Raw genomic sequence first — 22,577 nt, forward strand, 5'->3', positions numbered from 1 at the left:
AAGATTGGGCAAACATGAGAATGGTCATTAATCAGTGGCAAATCAGTTGTAAATATCTCAGTCCTACAGGAGGCCAATCGCAGCCCGAACATATCAGTCATAATGCCTCAGAGTGCGAAGCTGGATGACCCGAGCTTGAATCCCATAGGAACCATCAGCCCCCCAAGACTGCAGATACCCCTTGCTGACAGATGTCAGGTTGCACAAAACCTAGGTGCAGAGTCTCTTGCCAACTACTTCCAATCATTTAATATGAGTGATTTAAAATTTAACTAAATCAGTTTACTGAGAGGCTAATTTATCAACCATCATCTATAATAATCCATGATCAAATTTATTCTTTACCACTCATTGTCAAGTTAAAACACGCCATAATATACACACATTGTTTTGTCGTCAGGGTGTATTATACTTCATATTAAATGACTGTAAATTTATGTAGGTTACGAACATGCTAATTACTAATGTTTATTCTAGTTTTAAGAATTACTGTTCATTTATTCAGTTAATGTTAAGTGTAATTTCTATGAGCCATACTTCGCCGAAATAGCTTATTACTACAAACATATATAGTGACTTTATTTATGTATATATTTAAAATTATATTAGTTAAAATGAGTCAGAAGAGTGACGTTGGTTTGAGCGAATCAATAAATATTCAGTCCTGATTAACCAATAATTTAAATCGGAGTTAGAAACTGAATTCATAAGCTAATGTTGTCAGAGGTGTGGATAACTTGGTACTGACACAAAGTCCTATGCAATTGACGTTGTGTGAAAACCATCTATTTCAGAGAACTAAACTTTGTTAAACGTTTGTTAGCTCGTATCTGTTCTATAAAAGTCATTTCAGTGGATTCTATTCCCACATTGTTTGCTGACACTCGAACTGGGTGGAAAAACCGAGCATAAGATCTCGATCCGGCCTCGTGAACTGAAAGGAAGCTGTACAAGACTGCCAGCAGTAGATCCATCACCGCCTTTCGGGTGGGGTCGACAAGTGGCTTGAGACAGTATCATGGGTGTTCCAGAGTAGGGTTTAGTGACGATTCTGTTGTAGTTTGCTATTACATTATATTCTTCCAAAAAGTAAGTTAAAAATTCTTGACTACAATCTACCTTAATTGAACTGTACTATTTTTGCTCATTTATTATTGATTGTACAACATTTTTTCTTCTACTGGTTCAGAAGATTATGATTATACATTATATAGCGCAGTATACCAAAAACTTGTATGCTATAAGTAAACAAAAACAACAGAGTTTCTGCAATCATGGAAACTTTTTCAAGTGAGGAAACAACTCACTGAAACAAATGAATCAAGAGGGAATTGTTGGGAGCAATGACTGAATTATTAAGGTGTCGAATATTAGTTTTTGTTTATAATCATAAAAATGGCTATAAGTGAATTTAAGCAGCAAATTGCTATGATATTGTCCAAAGAAATGGTCATAATGGAAGTTTATTAACTGCATTTTCAAGACCCAATAAACTTAGCCCATACAATCTTTTGATTTATCCAGTAGACATAAAAGCAACCTTTTAATGCGTAAATTTCAGCATTCTGCCTTCCCTAAAATAAAATAATCACTTAATGTCACTGTTATACTAAAGCGATAAATACTAGCGAACATCTGTTTCATTGTAGCAATATTATTGGTTAGACAGTAATCGGATTTTCAATTTTATCAAACTGACTTAAGCCAACAGAACTAACTGATGATTATCACCTTATGGATGACGTTCAAATCATTTTAACTAGATTAGAATACGAGAAAAACCAGTTAAACCAATGGTTTTCAATTAGGATGACTCACTAAAATCTGATAACATAATCATCGTCATTTTGTAAAATATAGATAAATGGGAGCTAATCTAAACAACAAATCATTTATTGATTACTTATTTGTCGTAGGGGGAATCCGGTAACACGTGAATCCAACGAAAATACAGTTAAGAAAACATACTCATTTAGGATAATGAATGGAAAAAAGCACCTAAATATATGATCAAGTGAATAGACCCAGGGTGGATGATTAGTATAAAAAGCTTGTTTATTAAAGTGATTTTCCCTAATACATCAGCTCGTAACAATGCGGAAGGCGGCAGATATAACCCTTTTGAGTACAATCTAACGAAAATTCTTGATTAAACTTTGAATTATATTTCTATAACTTTTCCAACTACAGTTCCTGCTATTTTCTTTTAATAAAATCCTTAATCGATAAGGTTTTAAAGCTGCATGTTGTCTTTCATAACCTCTCGCAATTTAAAAAAAATGATGCTTTCTACCGATCTTATCGATCAGTTTCTATATTTTTTCTTGCTGTTATCACGAAAAATAGTACAACTGTGTGTAGATAACTAAAGGTTATTTTCAAGTTGGTATATGCAGAGGACAAGACTTTTAATTAATTATCATTTTAATTACGTACAATAAAAAGCGCAAGACTAGTATCAATCCGTCCTCACTGTAGGCATAAATAGATAAATGCATAATACTTGTAAAAAATACTATCCCTTATGAGTAACATATGGTACACTGAGTCAGTTTTTATCAAGACTGATTTACAACAAAATCAACTGATTACTAAGATAACTAAAAACATTGAAAGTAATAGTTTTAGTCAATAATTCGAGTGCTACTCTGCTGTTTCTTTTTCACATTAACCAGATTTTACTTATTGTGGATAAATTAATCAATCAACTAAGTTCACTGAGTTGAGTTCACAATTACTCCGTAGTTGTGTGTTTGAAAAAAAGGGTCAATGAACAATAAAATATGCATAAACAATACAATATACAACGATTATTGCATAATTAGGTGATGATGGTTTGATCAAAATATCTTATTAATTATCAATCACTTTTAAATTGAATGTTCACTAGATTTGTTAAATTATTGGTGTTCAACAAAATTATTTATATTCTTGGTGCAAGACCATAACTAGGGTTTTAAGTATGACTATGAAATTTTATGTTATGTATGAAAAAAAGAGAATGCATCCATCAACAATTCTCTACGCAAGATACTCAGTGTCTGTTGGCCGGGTGCTGTCACCAACAACCTTCTATGGTAGAGAACGAACCAACTCCCGCCTGAAGAGGAAATTAATAAAAGACGCTGGAAGTGGATAGGAAACGTATTGCGGAAGACATCAGACTGCATCACGTGTCAAGCCTTACCTTGGAATCTTGACGGCAACAGAAAAAGAGGCAGAGTGAGGAACACATTGCGTCGGGAATTCATAGGAGACATCAAAATAACGAATAACAATAGGAAACAACTGGAAAGGAAAACCCAGGACAGAGTTTGTTAGAGAATCCTGATGGGCGGCCTATGGTTGTCCACGAAAGTTAACAGGCAGGAGATGAAAAATGAACTTCCCTATCAAATACAAAGTTGATTTGTTCCACCCCACTAATATTAGAAGCAAACCAGTAGAGCTATTCAAAGAGCAATTAAATAAATAGCTATGACAAAATATTACGAACATACAGTTAGAATTTTAGTTTTAGTTTATTGAAATAGTTCTGTCTTTGGGGCAGGCTAGCTTATATGTAAGAACAACTACTTAGTATGAATTAACTAAACTCCTCTAAAAAATCATATGGTTATCTTGATGTCAAAATATGTTCTGACTAAAGCTTGAATCTTGAGGATAACCTAAAGTGCGAATTCATTCAGTGAACAACAAGCGACTGACATAATATTCACTTCAATGACGTAATGACAGCAAGTTATATGGTCTTAATAGAACTTTCAATATAAACCAAGGTAGGCTAAATATAAACAAGTTACACCTATATGATCCTCGCTAGTATATTTCTGATCCACTGAAGTTAGTAAAACGTTTTACGAAAATTGGATTATACCAGTCACTATGTGAATTAATTCCAGAAATCAAAAGTTAATCACTAGAAGTTAGTGTTTGAAGCGAAAGTATTGATATCAATCATTTAAAACCGGAAGAAACAATCTCGATAGCATATGTTCAGAAAGAACCTTAGGACAAATAATTTAATACATAATTAAGTTTTAGACAGAATATGTACTAATTATAAAGTAAGTTTAAGTAAGCTACAGAAGTGAGAAGGAGATTTCTACTAACCAACTAAATACGACGTTGATAGGCATGTCAGGAAATCATAGACACTAATGACTGACGGATTCACTTTCTGCGTAAAAGTTGCAAAAGTTCAGAATCAACGCGGAATTGAAAACTAGGTGATATTGAGAAGTTTATGACTCGCATTATGTTATCAAGTGTAGATGGTGGTAAAAACCAGAGGGAATTGTAAGGTAAAACTACAGATAACCACTATTACGATATTTGATGTTCAAGTAATATCACTGAAGAGGAAACAATTAAATAAGGCAAATAAAACAAAAGCGTGATTTTAAAGGATATTAACATGCTGAATTAGCAAAACCGTAGTCCAATTCTTCTCGCAAAATAGATCATCTATGATTTTAACATCACTTTCTTTGGAAATAAATCTTTATTAATTACTCACATTTTCATTTTGTAGTCAGTAATTGTAACCCATTTTCTTCTTTTCTTTTCTCAGCACTACTACTACGGCTACTAATAATAACCATAACAATAATGATAATGTATTTATTCAGTATTATATATTTAGTACAAAATTAAATTTTCCGCATATTCAACTCCATCCAAAGATGGAGTTAGAAAAATGAGACAGTATGCGTTGTACTTAAGATTCCTTTAGGAATCTATAGTAAAAGGTAAAAGATTTATCCCCAGGTGAAGCGATACTAGAGTGCGACCTACAGCAACATGATGTTATGCCAACTCAGAATATGATATTTATAGAATTAGTTGACATAAACACTTCTAGAAATTATATGAATTGAAAACTTCCCTGATTGAAAAAAAAAACAATCTCATTTAGCCAATCACATTATCTATCAATAAAACAAATAAATTTTGAAATTTAATGCTTTATCTATCTAAACTAACTTGGAGTAATCTAGCTGGTAATGATAATCGTGTTTAATTCATAATTATGATAGATTTCTGATGATGGATAGATGTTTGAATAAGATCATTCATCAAGTGAATTATTCAATCTTTTAGATTACAATTAATGAGTTATTAAACTCTTATTATTCTATACGTAAATTGTGTGGATTTATATTTTTCAGTGATATTGTGTTCACCTATATAACTTTTGCTGTCACTTAAGACATTATGATCTACATAAAAATCCATATGATACTATTAGTGTTGTTAACAATAAAAAAGAAGACTTGGCAATGGAATTCATTTTGTAGCAAGGAATATTGATTCTAAATTACGGTGTGAAACAAGTATTTGACAGTGAATTGTGTTTATTCAAATGTCATCATTCTTATATACAGATTGATAAAAGTCATTTGGCTAATCAATAAGAAAGAATAAATGTAAAGTATTAGATGAAAATAACTTTCTCTTGAAAATGAGATATGTTAACAAATTCATTTGCACTTAGTATGATTTGCACAATCTATGAGACAAACAGTTATACCGTAACCATGAATGGTAAAAGATGATAGACAGAAAATTCGCAATTTAAGCGTAGTGGATCAGTCGGATAAAGTTGACTGGAGCATTAGATGATATGAGATTAGATTTTACAAGAAGTATAATTTTTCACATGGTGACAAACCCGCCTGTTCGATGACAGTAACATGATCTTTCAAAAAATCAGAAGAATGTTTATTCACTGTAAAACATAAAATAACTCCACCTGGAGTCCCTCCGGGGGCTACTGCCGGTCCCAAGCCCGGATAAAGGAGGAGGGTTGGGCATGGGGTTAGTGTCCCCATCCTGTAGAAAACTAACTCGCTAAAAAACGCTAACCAGAAAAAATAATTCAAGCCTTTCAAACTCTGCCCTGGGAGTCAGAAGGTCTTCATTTAGAAGACAACATCAAATACCATACACCTTTTTTAGTCTAGTAACCACTATGTTACTTAGGCATTGCATAGAAAATCGTAGCAGGAATTCAACTACTGTCATTTTGATTGTTTCATCGTAACTCCTTAATTCTTTTGTGTTAACTGGAAATTTAGCACTAAGTAGAACTAAAACAATTCCTCCATACGTACTTATTCAAAAGTTATTACGGTGTAAATGCAGTAACTTAATTTCAATTGTTATTAAACAGAAAACTGAGTGATATTACACAAGTGTAACCATCTACAACAAGCAGAACATAAATATAAGACAAGGTCCAATAAAAAACAATCGTTCATCGGATTTAATTTCAGTCAACTAATATAAAATAATGAGAAGTTGGTAGCTTACGTTTCGAATCGACAAAATTTACACATCACGACATTTGTATTAGGTAGTTTTTCTGTGCACATACGACAGAAATCCCCATGACAATTGACACATCGAATAGCCGGTTGTAAAAGTGGTACAAATAGAGTATTACAATTGTTACATCGACCTTCACCGATAGATTCTGAATTTTTTATACGAGCTTTTTGTTTATCAATCATTTCTTGGCGTAACTGTCTAAAATTAGAAAAGAAAAAATAGAGAAATGGTACATTCTGCAAAAATAATTTCAAAACATTTGGATAAATTCTTTACTAGGATGTAAAGTTTTTTCATCTATCTTAACTGTATAAGATTTCGGGAGCATATAACAAACATTTTATTCTGGTTTTTGATAGCCTATACATAAATGTAAATAATCACGAAGCATACATTCAGGAAAGCTGATTAAGTCCAACTCTTCAGTTGAAGCTCCCTAAATGAATCCCTAAATTATATAACTGATCAATGTTTTTACTACTCTTATAATTTCCCCTAATTGAAAAAAAAAATTCATTGTCTAAAAATTTTTTAGATTTACTTAATGTGCGGTAAAATGAGACTACTTCGACCAAAACGGAATACAGTGTGAATGTTGTCGACGACCGATTCTTTCAGAGAATGAAAATAACCAAAGATTCCAGGGTTTTTTATTTATTTGATATTATAGATTGCATTGGAATGATAGTACCCAGCAAATAAATTAATACTAATTATTGATCAATTTAAGTACCCTGAGCGTGAATGTTATCAATATAAATGATCATATAAATCATCCATATTAACTAGCTTTAAAAAAATAACCACAAAATATAACTATAAATTTCTCTCGAATGGTTTTTTGGTCGGTCCTAATTATTCGAGTTTTAATCGTAGGTGGATAAAACGTTTTGATCCAATAATTAGATAAGCTGAATACGTCATTTAAAACTTTGAACGTTCGTAACATACTCGATAGGGTTGTGGCCCCCTAAGAAAACCACCTGCTTCGGTTTAGGCACCCGGGCAGTATACCAGCCCTCACACATATCGAATGAGATTTGTGTGGCGCATATGTATCTGGTGCCCCCTTGTACCAATATCTATGTGTTAAAATAAATAAATATAATAAATAAATAACATACTCGATATCGAGAAAGAATAAATGATAATCAAATGTCTAATGTGTTTAATGTACACCAATCTTCAACTGTCTAATTGAATAACACTTTAATAAGATATTCTAACACATTAGAATGAGAGTCTTTAAATTAAACTTTAACTATTTCAAGAAGTATGCCAGTATATCGTTTGTGCTACACACTTATTTAATAAATAGTCTCACCTGTTTAAAGAATGAGATAACTACGTATAACTTACTAAATTAGTTACAATTTAATGAACTGAAGTATCTACGTTGGATTAAACAATGACCACAACACAACACAAGTCGATACAAACTGTGAGTACACTTTAATTGCAATTAAGTAGTATGATTCCATACCGGTTAGTGAGAGTGATATCTTTCAAAACACTGAATGACTAAAGTAATAAACTACTGGTATCGAAAGAACTAGATTTACCAGACGACTAGTATAGCATACAAGTCTAATTACCCAATAGTTTACCATTAAATAATAATATCTCGTTTTATAAAATATATCATCAACTATGGAGCTTTTGTCCTTTCAGAAAAACCCACTATTTTAAAATACATGATTCATATAGAATTCACTGTGTACACTACCGAGACTTTTAGTTTTTAGCATGAAAAAATGCCTGGTCTGCTTTTGCATAACTACAACTTGCGTGGGGTGTTCTAAAAGAAGTCATTTAATGTTGAAGAATGTTAACTATGATATTCAGTTACCTAAATATATAGTAGCGTTTAAACGTGATCGACTGGGTCCGAACATATCTAAGGACTGGATAATATTACAATAATTGCTTCACAGTAGTCATTAGTTTTAAATTAATTTGAGAATCATTGTGAACAGGCACAAAACTCTAATTCACAGCGTTTTCTAACCACCTGTAAAACCAATAGTGATTTTACGCAAACCAAATTATGACTTCAAGTTCGGTCTAGCTTATATGTGTCATTAAAAAAACAAATTAACAGTATCAAGTAATCCTCAACTCATTTTATTTATCAGAATGAGGGTTTATGGAAATTGTGATAATTTTTATAATAGTTGAATTCATGAGTCGATTTAAGCTAGACCACCCTGCATAACCTGGAAGCACTGGACGGCCGTTTTGTCCTAGTAGGGGACTCCTCAGCAGTGTGCATCCGCGATCCCGCACGAGGAATTCGAACCCAAGACCTTCGGTCTCGTGCGTGGACACTTAACACCTAGACCACTGAGCCGGCACCCAACGGTGTTAATGTCTAACTTCAACCAATCCACGACATTGCGCGACCGTTCACCATTGTCTTCAGTGAGTAAGTGCATCACAACAGATACGGTTGAACTCCACTAGTTATAGCTATTCACTAGCATTTGAGCACGAGACCGAAGGTCCTGTGTTTGAATCCCGTGTGCGGGATCAGGAATGCACACTGCCAAGGAGTCCCATGTTTAGACGAATCGGCCATTGAGTGCTTCCAGGTTATTTAGCGTGGTCTATCTGAAACCGACTCATGAATTCATATTATTTACTTTACAAAAAATGATGGTTGTGGCTGTAAGCGACTTATTCTGTATTTCTTATTTTTCTCCGTTAACAATCTTTGCTAGAAATAAGGTAGTGATTGTCTGTCGTCAATAGTGATTATTCTATGTACTATTTTATTTATTTATTTATTTACAGTTTACTAAATGACAGCATCTCCAATGTATACCTAGAGTGATATATATATATATATATATATATATATATATATATATATATATATATATATATAAACATGAAAACAATGTAAAAATCAATGTGCTGTAGTCATATGACTTTATAGATTATCTTGCCAAAAGCAGATGGTTGATCTATACAGAATTCACACTCATCCAAATACACAGAAATATACAATAGATAGAAATGACACTGTATTCTGTAATCACAATAGCTTTATTCTCATAACAAAAAAATATTGTTCGCTAAGGCTGAGTGGATAATATGATATAGAAAATTTGACTATAATATAAATTCTACTAACTCAAACGTATAATAAGCGATCATGTCAAAGATTACGAAGAACCTATGATTTAAACTACCCTAAGGTTAAGATTAGTTGAGTATCACATACCATTAAGTTGAACTCAATAAAAATAATATATTCGTAATATCCCAATTAGTAGAAAAATTAAGTTTTCAGATTTTCTGACGTCTTTTGACTCAGTAAAAGCCAATTCTTCAGAGAATAGTTAAACAAATTAAATTACCCAAGTTTAAAAAGCAATAATATTTGGTACCATCGACCAAAAATAAGTATGACCAAGTTAATGTCAATGCAGTCAAGGTGATTTATGTAAAGCATGTCTGTATATTTATATGTGTATGTATGTATGATAAAACTCCGCCTGGAGTCACTCCGGGGGCTACTGCCGGTCCCAAGCCCGGATAAAGGAGGAGGGTTGAGCATGGGGTTAGCGTCCCCATCCCGTAGAAAAATAACTTGCTAAAAAACGCTAACCAGAAAAAATTATTCAAACCTTTTAAACTCTGCCCTGGGAGTCAGAAGGTCTTCTTTTAGAAGAACTATGACGCCTCATAATGAAACCCGAATTCCTTCGGAAGTTACGAGGCCGATACCCCTTCTCACAACCAGAACAACCATTTATTCAGGTACATGGAATGTTCGTACAATGTGGGACATCGGGAGAGCCTTCCAAATTGCTGCAGAAATGAGAAGATACAACCTAGAGGGGCTTGGGATCAGTGAAACACATTGGACGCAAGTTGGACAACAACGACTAACTTCAGGAGAGCTCCAGATATACTCCGGCCATGAAGAAGAAAACGCCCCACATACACAAGGAGTTGCATTGATGCTGACCAAACAAGCACAAAATGCACTTATAGGATGGGAATCTCATGGACCAAGGATCATCAAAGCCTCGTTCAAAACAAAGGAAGAGGGCATTACAACGAACATCACACAATGCTGTGCGCCTACCAACGACTACAACGAAGACGCTAAAGATCAATTCTACAATAGGCTGCAGTAAATCATCGAGAAGTGCCCAACAAAGGACCTGACCATTCTGATGGGAGATTTCAATGCCAAAGTTGGAACGGACAACACTGGATATGAAGACATCATGGAACAACACGGACTGGGAGAAAGGAACGAAAATGGTGAGAGATTTGCAAACCTATGTGGCTTCAATAAACTGGTCATAGGCTGAACTATACTCCCACACAAACGCACACACAAAACCACATGGACTTCACCGGACCACACAACACAAAACCAAATCGACCATCAACAAAAAGTTCAGGAGGATGATGGAAGACGTGAGAACCAAGAGAGGAGCTGATATAGCATCAGATCATCACTTGCTGGTCGCCAAGATGAAATTGAAACTCAAGAAACACTGGACAACGGGGCGGACAATATCGCAAAAGTTAAATACGGCTTTTCTTCGGGACACTGACAAACTCAACAAATTCAAGGTAGTCCTCAGCAATAAGTTCCAGGCCTTTCATGATCTACTCAATGGAGAAGGAACTACTATGGAGAGCAATTGGAAGGGGATCAAAGAGGCAATCACTTCAACATTTCATGAGGTCCTGGGCCACAAGAAGCACCATCACAAGGAATGGATCACTGTTGATACACTGGATAAGATTCAAGAAAGGAGGAACAAGAAAGCAATAATCAATACCAGACGAACAAGGGCAGAAAAAGCCAAGGCACAAGCTGAATACACAGAAGTAAACAAACAGATGAAGAGGAGCATCAGAACCGACAAACGTAAATATGTGGAAGATTTAGCATTGACGGCGGAAAAGGCTGCAAGAGAAGGAAACATGAGACAACTGTATGACACGACAAAGAAACTCTCTGGAAATCGCCGCAAACCAGAAAGACCAGTGAAATGCAAGGAAGGCGAGGTAATCACCAACATTGAAGAGCAACGAAACAGGTGGGTAGAACACTTCAAAGAACTCTTGAATCGACCGGCCCCATTGAATCCACCCAACATCGAAGCAGCACACACGGACCTCCCAATCGATGTTGGCCCACCAACAATTGAAGAAATCAGCATGGCCATCAGGCAAATCAAGAGTGGCAAAGCAGCAGGACCAGACAACATTCCAGCAGAGGCACTGAAAGCAGACGTGGCGGTAACTGCAAGGATACTCCACATTCTCTTCAATAAGATTTGGGATGAGGAACAAGTACCAACAAACTGGAAAGAAGGACTTCTGATCAAAATACCAAAGAAAGGCGATCTCAGCAACTGTGATAACTACAGTGGCATCACTCTTCTCTCAATACCGGGAAAAGTCTTCAACAGGGTATTGTTAAACAGGATGAAGGACTGAGTAGACGCCCAACTTCATGACCAACAGGCAGGATTCCGTAAGGATAGATCGTGTACAGACCAAATCGCAACTCTACGGATCATTGTGGAACAATCAATTGAATGGAATTCATCACTCTACATCAACTTCATTGACTACGAAAAGCATTTGATAGCGTGGACAGAACAACACTATGGAAGCTTCTTCGACACTACGGCGTACCTCAGAAGATAGTCAATATCATACAGAATTCATATGATGGATTACACTGCAAAATCGTGCATGGAGGACAGTTGACAGAGTCGTTCGAAATAAAGACCGGTGTCAGGCAAAGTTGCTTACTCTCACCCTTTCTCTTTCTCCTGGTGATCGACTGGATCATGAAGACGTCAACGTCTGAAGGGAAACATGGGATACAATGGACATCTAGGATGCAGTTGAACGATCTAGACTTCGCAGATGATCTGGCCCTTCTATCCCAAAAGCAACAACAAATGCAGAAGAAAACGACCAGTGTAGCAGCAGCCTCAGCAGCAGTAGGTCTCAATATACACAAAGGGAAAAGCAGGATTCTCCGATACAACACAGAATGCACCAATCCAATCAAAATTGACGGAGATGATTTGGAAGATGTAAAAACCTTTACATATTTGAGCAGCATTATTGATGAACACGGTGGATCTGATGCAGATGTGAAGGTGCGGATCGGCAAAGCAAGAGCAACATATTTAGAACTGAGCAAAATCTGGAACTCAAAGTAACTGTCAACCAACACAAAGGTCAGGATTTTCAATACAAATGTCAAGACAGTTCTACTGTATGGGGTGGAGACCTGGAGGACTACGAAAGCCATCATCCAGAAAATACAGGTGTTTATCAACAGTTGTCTACGCAATAGTCTTCGGATCTGTTGGCCAGACACTATTAGCGACAAACTACTGTGGGAGAGAACAAACCAGATCCCAGCGGAGGAAGAAATCAGGAAGAAGCGCAGGAAGTGGATAGGAAACACATTGAGGAAAGCACCCAACTGCGTCACAAGACAAGCTCTCACATGGAATCCTCAAGGCCAAAGTAAAAGAGGAAGACCAAAGAACACATTACGCCGGGAAATGGAAATAGACATGAGAAAAATGAACAAGAATTGAATGGAACTAGAAAAGAAGGCTCAGGACAGAGTGGGTTGGAGAATTCTGGTCGGCGGCCTATGCTCCAATAGGAGTAACAGGCGTAAGTAAGTAAGTATGTATGTATGTATGATAAAGGAAGAAAAACGACATTTATGGTGCCAAAAGATAGAGTTGAATTTGTATGTGCGATAACGGTGTGAAGTTTGAATAGGATTAGACATAATAGCTCGGATAGATAATCCAAGCCGGATGGATATTGAGACTTCCTTTTCTATTGAGGACAGTAGGATTAAGCAATATATGCAAAGCCTCAGCTACTCGCCTTTCTTTTTATTAATAAAACCGTTCTGTAATATTTTGACGTTTTTGATGTCGACTTGATGGTTGTTGAAAATACCATGAACTGATATCGCCGATTTCATTTGGAGTCTTCCCAGTTCTACGGGATTATTAGGCAGTTTCTTTGTGTACCTTCTAAAGAGTTTCAGGATTGAAAAATTCTTGCCCTAATGGATGTGCTGGATCAAAGTCGATATAAAGATTTCAGTGCGCTGGTCTTCAGTAGATGGTTAGATTTATAGTCACACTTAGATTTCTTTTAATTAAGCAATCTAAAAATGGTAGCTCACCGTTTTCATTTTCATTCCTGTACGTAAATTTAATGTGAGATAAGAGTGTATTGGTCAGTTTGGAAAAAATATTGAGTGAGTCTTTTTTATGACAACAAAAACACCATCCATATATAAGTTGAATTCGTGGTTTAATGTCACTAGAGAAAATATTTGATTCTACATGTGAAATAAACAGGTTAGCTAAAATCGGGGACACGGGGGATCTCATTGCTACTCCGTTTGTTTGCTTGTATAATATCCCGTCAAAAACAAATAAGGTTCAATTTAAGCACAGTTTTAGGGATTTCATGATTAGACTAATGCTTAAAGGACATCTGTTAGATCAAGTATTGTCATCCCCTAGTAAACTGCTAATAAAGTCTAATCATTTATCATTAAGAATACTAGTATATAATGATACAACATCATAGCTTACCATGGTTTCATCCTTTCTGATAATTAATTTCGGTATTTTTTTTATTTAATGCCATAGGAATCTTTAACTATACTATGTAACTTGTATTGAAGTGGCTTTAATAAGCTACTCAGATATTTAGATAATGCATATGTTGGCATGTTTGTCAAGTCTACTATAGGTCTTAGTGGAATGTATAGCCTATACATTTTAGGTAAACCATAAAAACGTGGAGCAGACCATAACAAGACACCAATGACTGGTTTTAGTTCTTTCAAAAGTTGACTTGTCTCTGATTTGACTTTATTTTTAACTATTTGAAGATTTTTTGGATCAATCTTTTGAAGTGGTCCTGTAGAAAAATTTTCAAAAGCATTAATATCACAATCCCTTTTATACTTGACTATTGTTGTGTCGCACTTTTTAGCCCTTATAATTACAATAGTTCTACCTGTATGAAGTAAATGTATAGCCTTCAGTTCTTGTTTTGAAATGTTAGGTGTAAGGTATTTGTTTATTCAAAATATGGGATGTTTTTACGTGGTAAATGAGAATCCTACTTTCCGGTAGTTGTTCGATTAATGGTTCTATAGCTGGAACAATTTCAAGAGTACTAAGCAGTTTTCTGTGTAAATTGAAATTTAACCCATTCTCTAGTAGGGCGATTTCATGGTTGGTTAAATTTCTGAGAAATTATGATCGATTCTTATATCATTAGAACTAGGTTTTATTATTGACGTTTTCTTTCCTTTCTTTCTTTCCTTCTTTCCTTGATCTCTTCATACTTTTCGATTTGTCGGCATTTCGATGAATTCTTTTTATAGAAGTTAGAAATGGTGGTTTGTAGGAATTAGAGGTTTTATTAGATCATCTAGATTTTTTATATGTTCATGATATCTTTTGTATTTATTTAAAATGATCAAGTCGAACTTTGGTAATGACACCTATCACGTTGAACTGCTTATTTGGATAGTTATATGGATCAAATGCTTAGTAAATTATTGTTTTTCCGTAAGGTTGGAATCTTTAATAGGTTAAATAAATCGAAAATTACTTTACAAAGTAATAAAAATCTAATCACCAACATCTAGTCAGGTTATATGGCTGAAAGATTAAACTCCTTAGACTTATATCACTCGCCTTTAACACAGATCCCGTTAAGATCAGAGTCAAACATCACGCGACCAATTTACTCTGGATATAATGAGCATTTATATATATACATATATATATATATATATATCAAATCACTGACAAATTCTACTTATCTCGCCAAGATCGATTGATCACCTAGCTAAACATTTTTAAAGGTTTATCTGAATTCCTAGATGTGGTAAGAAAAGTACGAATTTAACGAATAAAGCTACATTATCATTAGGTATAAAATAGTTATTCACAAAGGTTCCACTGACATAAACCATCAAACTTATATGCAAACAACCGTAAGAAAGGAACATAACGATATCAATTTCAACAGAGAAACTGAATAGGTATCTACCCAAACACACGATTAATATCCACTTTGTAACTACTATCCGATGCAAAATGGATACCCTATTAATTCTACAAAAAATTATGTACCTCAGTTTAAAAGCAAGACACAAACTGTCACAGTCAAAAAGAAGACTCTACTCTTAAGTATGTTTCGAAGGTGATATAGCAAGTCATATAACATTATGATGATCTAATAAATTTATTAAAATAACTATCATGAAGATTTGTACTCCTTCCTATTAGATATTCCTGTTCCGAATAATACATTCGTATTTATAATTTTGCAGTTAACTTTTACTAGTAATTATTGTTATTATTATAATTATAATCACGGTAACCAAAACAAAACGATTCTTATTTTGTATTGATTTTTTATGTATAATTTTAACCTATTGATTAAAACTCATCACCAGGCATAAAAGTTTTTTATCTCTTCTTGTATGACTTTTTTCTAAATTTACTAATAATGCATTTTGTTCGTATTTAAGACACGGTCGGTGCGGAATTCTATATTTTCAATTTATGGTAATGACTAGCTAGCTTACTTATGTTATGCACTCAGAACAACCTCAACTAGACTGTAGCCATCACAATACTGTATTTCGTAGACTAACTAACATGTACAAACACATCTATTATATCCTTGTATTTTGTTAGACATCAGTTTAGAGAATTTATTTCTTAAGTTAAAAGTTAACGATAAGAAAGTCATACTGATAACAGAATGAACACACTTACTTGAAGTTGAAAGGACTACATTTTAAAAACGTCGAAGGAGGAATCATCCAATTATACCAATAAGTATCACATTCAGTAGTGATTTATTAATTACGTAATCAAATAAATCACCATTAGTTTGGACAATCTCCAGTTTCAAGCTGAATGGATTATTCAGTCCTAGTGATGAAATCTATCACTTAAATACTTCATTTCTGCTTTAGTTAATCTGTTTATGAATTAACATACTTGCATTTTACCTACCCTAGATGACTTACCCAATAATTATGACATATTAACTGTGACTTGAGAATAGAAAAGTTGCAGAAGAAACAATTTTTTGTTACAAACTTTTGATGTATAAAAGATTGTATGTAATAGAATTTTAGACAGTAAATACACCGTATATATATATATATATATATATATATATATATATATATATATATATATAACTTACTAGAAAAGAAATTTCCGTAATTCATTGGTCACAAGAATAATAATTTCCATCATTACCGTAATTAGTGCTGCTATCTTAAATCATAAAATGTATATTTCCTACCGAATGACATAATTTTTTAGTATATCACTTTCATACAATAATTAATGTAAAATGCAACAACAAAAACATGGAACTAAAATACTTATAGAATCAAACGTTCTCATATGCTTGGATGAATATCGATATTTTCAGGTGTATATAAAGGAAGGAAAACATAATTTTAGTAAGCGCATTTGACGTGTGTGCGCTCAACCTATTGAAATATTCAATTGTAATTCAGTTAGAAAAGTTAATTCTACTTGCTAATCTTACAAAATCTTTGATATACAACAGATCATTATAATCACTAACCGATCCCTCCTAATCCAAACCAAGTATGTTGAATAAGGTTAATTACCTAAATTTTATCGAATTAAATATCTATGCAATTGAAAAGTAAATTATTAACCAGTATCCAATAATTAAACGAAAATTGTAAATCACATCAGTTGTCGGTACTTAATCATTGTATATCTGTAAAAGTGATCTAGTCCTTCAACCCTTACCTAAATTCAAACATCCAATATGGTTGTCTAAACTTACAATATTAATGAGAAGTAAATCAGGCTCGAATATCACTAGCCAGTTGCGTGCATCGACCTATAACAATTTGAATTTATTGTTTAACAAAATTTTACCCCCAAAGGTACAATTATTTCTGTTGAAAAATATCCACTTATTGAAAATATTTAGTCCGAGTTTACTCGTTTTAATTTCAGTTTACAATTAATACACTAGAAACCTATGGAGTCATCAAATAAAATAAAAATAGTTCAGCGAATAAAGTTTCATTTTCGAAGACATCATTTATTAAACTGTGTGATCATATTTATGGTTATTTTACGCATAATAGCTTGTAATAAGATAGAAAATTGTTGTGTCATTAAAAAAGACACCACAAGTTAATCGAACATTTTAAATATCCTATAAACTTGGATAAAAGTCAAACGTTAATAAGAGATCGGAAAGATACATTCACGAATGTAAAAATATAAAATAGAGACGAATGCATACTGAAAACAATCTAAAACTTAGATGAGATTTTACTACCTTAAGTTCCTATGACTTTATTAAGAAATCCAAATATATTGTTGTCTAATAACTCCTTATATTGATATGAAAATTAACAATAGTAATGGTAGTAATATTGGTAGTACAGAAGTATTAATGTTTACTTTTAAACGCGATCATCTTCGGCATAATGAAGCCAGTTACACAGCTGCAAGTAATAATAAATTTAGCCATCGGTTGGGATTACCGACCTTTAAATATCTTATGCATATTAATGAGTTAAATAACTAGTGAAGCAAAATAGAACTAGTCAAAGTTAGGAATGTGAATCATTTGGTCCCGATTCCTTAGTCTAAATGTTTAGGAGCATGCTATGAGACCAAGAAATCCTGAGTTCGGTCTTCAGTTTGCGAATGCACACTAATGAGGATTCCTTTAATGGGCTGAAAGTTTTCAAACACTGCCTAATTTTTTAATGGTTGCCTAACTATAGCCAGTCCGTTATGTGAGCCATAAATGTAAAAATAGTTGAATAAACGAAAAAGTTGGACGATAACTTCGAAAAAACTTTATCCCGTAAAACTTTTTATCAACATATGAACAAACCAGGGGTGTGCGTTTGTTATTTTGATTTCAGGGAGTCTAAAATATAAATGAATTCAGTGGTCGGTGTGTTTTGTCCAATACTTAAGCTGACAAATATGCTAACTTTGAGATTCACTGAATGCTATTGAACAGCAAAAGAATTATTTTACAGAATTAGCGCTAATAAAAAAAGTATTTTCAAACTAACCATGTACTAACTTTATTTCTGAACTTTTTATTTGAAAATTAATACCCAACTGATTGAGTCATACTTTATTTTACTGCTGCAATTATCTTATCAACTTAAAAGTGATACTGACAAATTAACCTCTATAATTTTCATTTTTAGTTGCAACACTCTTTCATGGTGTTTTATAGCAGAATAAGACAGACTCTATTGACTTTTTACATTCCTTAACGTAACCTAACATCTTACTCAATATCCTTTTAATTGACAACTGGACTAAATTTCTATCTCCCAAAATAATAACGTTTCCTGATAACCTTTAGTAAAACCGTAAGGTGATAATACACAGACATTTATTCATTTTAATTTATACGAGACACTATTTAATGATAAGCAATTTTCGAATTATTGAGATGTTCAGTAAAGTTAGAAGAAAACGTGGGTTTTATCAGAACTCAAATAAACGATGTCCAAAATACCGCCTAATTGTTACAGAATAGGAATAGAAAAATCTCATAGATTTACTTCATTTTGTAAATTATATATATTTTCTTTCTTTAACAAAAATAAAAGGCAAATCGAGTAGTGTATCAAAACCGGGATAGATAATGGGTAATTGATTGATGTATGTCATTTAGTGAAAGAGCTAAATTGTATAAAAATGTACAATAAATCAATATTGTGACAGTAATATATTCAAACTTTAGAAAGTGAAACACTGTGAAAGCAGTTCATGAAGCGTGTGCCTACTTTGACATCGTTTTTTGGTTAACTACTAGTTTTTTTCATTATCTTCCATTTGCCTTTACAAATACTCAGTTTCCTTAAATCTCTTCATATGGATTATTAATAGGCTGCTATCCTTTTCGATACACAGATCTGTTCATTAAGAAATAATCTTAATGATCTCTTCAAAGGCGCTTTGACCAAGACTTAATATCTCTTAGATAACTAATATAAATTTTAGACAATAAAATAAACATAAAACGGTTGGATTAGAGTAAGTGCTTGATTCCACTGTCATGCCTAATTATATTTGATAAGGTCTGTTCTTCGAAATAATTTCGAATTTAGCTGTCACTTCTACATAAGGTCGAAATCTAATAGTTTTTGAATATTACGAACCTCGTGAATAAACAGGTCGAACTAACAGCTAAAATAAAATGATTAGCTCAAAGATGAATTTATTTTAACTAGAAAAACACCTTGATAGTATGACAAGTGATCGAGGATCATTAATAAACATCATATTTTGTTGGCGATAAATGGTAAATAAAATGAATTTTATTTGTCAACCTAGATAATTGGTTGAATATGTTGTTGTTATATTTAACGCGATTAACAACACTTCATCTATGAAAAGTGGGGATTTCATGGATTTAAAATAGTTCCCAACGTGAATCATATAAACTGGAATTGTACCAATAATTAAAATTTAAATCTGTTGACAATCTAGAATGATTTATCATCTATCGGCTTCTGCGTTTATTATTCTGAAATATGAACCTTTCGACATAACAGAAGAAAACTACACCAAATGTATGATAAAATTTATCTTCAAGAAATAATGGAAAATGTCAAGGAGATTATTACATGATGGTCAGCGAATTGTTACGGTCATTGTGCTGCTAGAAATATGAAATAAAATTAGATAAACTAAATAAAAAATGCCTTCAGCCTAAAACCATGGATATCACAGAAAGTTTACACGAATAGACAGGGAACCAATCAATTCGTTAAATATTTTACATCAATATGTAAAACCATTTTTATCTTGAGGAATAAATAAACGTAAAATGTAGAATGGATACATCACCAAGACTGGTTTAGTGATAATAAAGCTGATAAAAACCAAGGAATTTTAGAAAAGTATACCTACCTCACACGTTTGTCTTCAATTTGCCGAAATTTATCGAAGCGTGAAAGCACTTCTTCCAAATGATTTTGTTCTTCAACAGTAAGATTAGCATTCGCAAGTGTTGTTCCTTTCCTAGGGTATGATTTGACGCTCTTTGTACTACTAATGCTATGACTATCTTGAAAAAACGCGCTACCAGTCTTGCTTCTAATAGTATGCGCCGGAGAGTTTGATCTTGAGCGGAAGTTGTCATTAGTAGACTCAAAAGAGCGCGACAAGGTAGGATTATTTATGTTAGAATATGACATTCGAAATGGTAGTTAACAACAATAGTTACAAATGCTTGTAATTATCAATGTTTAAAAACATGTCAGTATAATATTAAGGATAGAGTGGTGCTGAAAATACACATAACTTTAGTGTCTACCAGTAACCAATCAGATAAAAAGCTGTTAAACTAGCAAGATTTTTTAAGTAATAGTGAAAAACTTTGACGCCCAAATGAACTAAAAATGAAGAAGAAAATACGTGTTTACAAAAAAGCAGATAGTTTCACACACGTTGTTTTGTTTTACTGAACTGCTGAGTTATCAAGGTCATTGAAACCACCTTTTAAATACAGTATACGTTTACGTGCCCATTGACGCGAAATTGATTTATTATCGTATAAGATTATTTGGACCAACCCTCTTGCCAAAACCCAGAAGCAGAATATTGAGTCAAGATTTTCCAGAGAAGTGGTTTTAGAAATACTGTCTAAATAAGTTTATTTGAACACGAGATTCGTATAATTTCAGTTGTAGTTAGGGTGAAATAATAAGAAAGAATTAGTTATCTTGATATTCAGTCACTTGTTAAATTTACTACTTAATCTATCACTCATAAGTGTAGTTAGGTTGAAGTTGACTATCGCATTTTGGACTTGCTCAAAAGACTCAGCTTCTTTGTCACGAAATACGGTAACTGCATATTCACCATGTTTTTGAATTTATTTTCAGTGCACCACCTTTAAACATTCGGAATTCAGGGTAGTTATAAAACTGGAGGCCAGTGGGTACAGATTCACCACAATATAATGAAGTTCGATGTTAAATATTTTATTAAGATGGTTATGTAAAACAACAGAAACTGTATATTTTTTGGTGCTGTACTAAAAATGATCGGCAATCTATGAGTTCTAAAACAACACCTAAAGAAACAGTTCTTCTGATCAAGCAGATTTTCAAGATTATGTTTTTTGGTATGTCTTTGTAATAAATAAACCTGTTCTGTTCATAGATTGACAATAATACTAAGATTAGTAGTACGACTGAAACATAGTGTGTACAGCGCCAAAAGGGTTGGTCTATGACAAACATCTCAAGTCTGCCACTTTGAATAGGCGCACGTATCATCAGGATGATAGAGAATGTATTTGTCCATATTTTCTTATCTTATTTCTAATATAAAATCAGTTTGATGACGAACTCTTTGATCAACGAATTTTATAAAAAGTGTCGGACGACGAGTAGTAATTTGTTGCCTAATGTGTGAGACCTTGCATGTGAAAACTTTATTATCTGTCTTTGCCAGAAAATACAAGCTCTTCACTAGTTATAACATTCATTTATTAATCCATGGGGAATACTGAAGCATCATTTTGAAATACTTTGCAATTCAAATAACCCTACCAGCGCCTCATGAACAAAATTAAACGTTCTTCAAGCCTCTCTAATAGCTCATTATTTACTATCAGACAAGTAAGTCTTCGACTATCAACTTATTTTAGCCTCATGCACATGAAATAGAGAGGAAAACGGTTTGTCATAACCAAACCTACCAAAATTATCGTCCTCTATATAGACGTATATTGAAAAAAGTTTTGAGACATCTTGACAAGCCACCGAACGCAACGGTGAAATCCAGTGCGTACATTTAATTCACTGAACAGACAATCTTATCCAAACAAGCATCTTGAAGAATTTAAAATTACCATTGTGTGCTATTGAAATCAATATGTAAATAAAAGGCCAACAAGTAGACGCCTAATTTCAAATGAACACGAAACCCAATTATCTGATACTGTGAGAACTAAACACCTGGTTATCAGTCGACCAGATAAATGTGTTGCTTTAATTCTAATCGTCTAGAACACATCGCAAAACTTTTCTCGTGCTATCAGATAGCCAAGTTTTCTAAAGACAGTACTCAAAATATACGACTAAACATACTGAATAAAGCCTGACAAATGTTCCGTAAAAGATG

General features: G+C 33.5%; 1 protein-coding gene across 4 annotated transcripts in view; it reads right to left on the minus strand.

Moving 5' to 3' along the window:
- The window catches only part of SYTL4_1 (Synaptotagmin-like protein 4), a 57,419-nt gene extending 36,665 nt beyond the window's left edge, over positions 1-20,754 (minus strand). For 3 of the 4 annotated variants that reach the window (XM_051210726.1, XM_051210727.1, XM_012942157.2), the window contains exons 1-2: positions 20,355-20,754; positions 6,316-6,531 (exon numbers count right to left, since the gene is read on the minus strand). In XM_051210726.1, the coding sequence (XP_051070741.1) occupies positions 6,316-6,531; positions 20,355-20,641 (503 nt within the window). In that variant the 5' untranslated portion in view covers positions 20,642-20,754. The remainder of the gene's footprint in view (positions 1-6,315; positions 6,532-20,354) is intronic. The other variant, XM_051210725.1, reaches the window with a different exon arrangement.
- Between the last annotated feature and the right edge of the window lie 1,823 nt (positions 20,755-22,577).

Source organism: Schistosoma haematobium, chromosome ZW (assembly GCF_000699445.3).
Source record: "Schistosoma haematobium chromosome ZW, whole genome shotgun sequence".
Taxonomy (NCBI): Eukaryota; Metazoa; Platyhelminthes; class Trematoda; order Strigeidida; family Schistosomatidae; genus Schistosoma; species Schistosoma haematobium.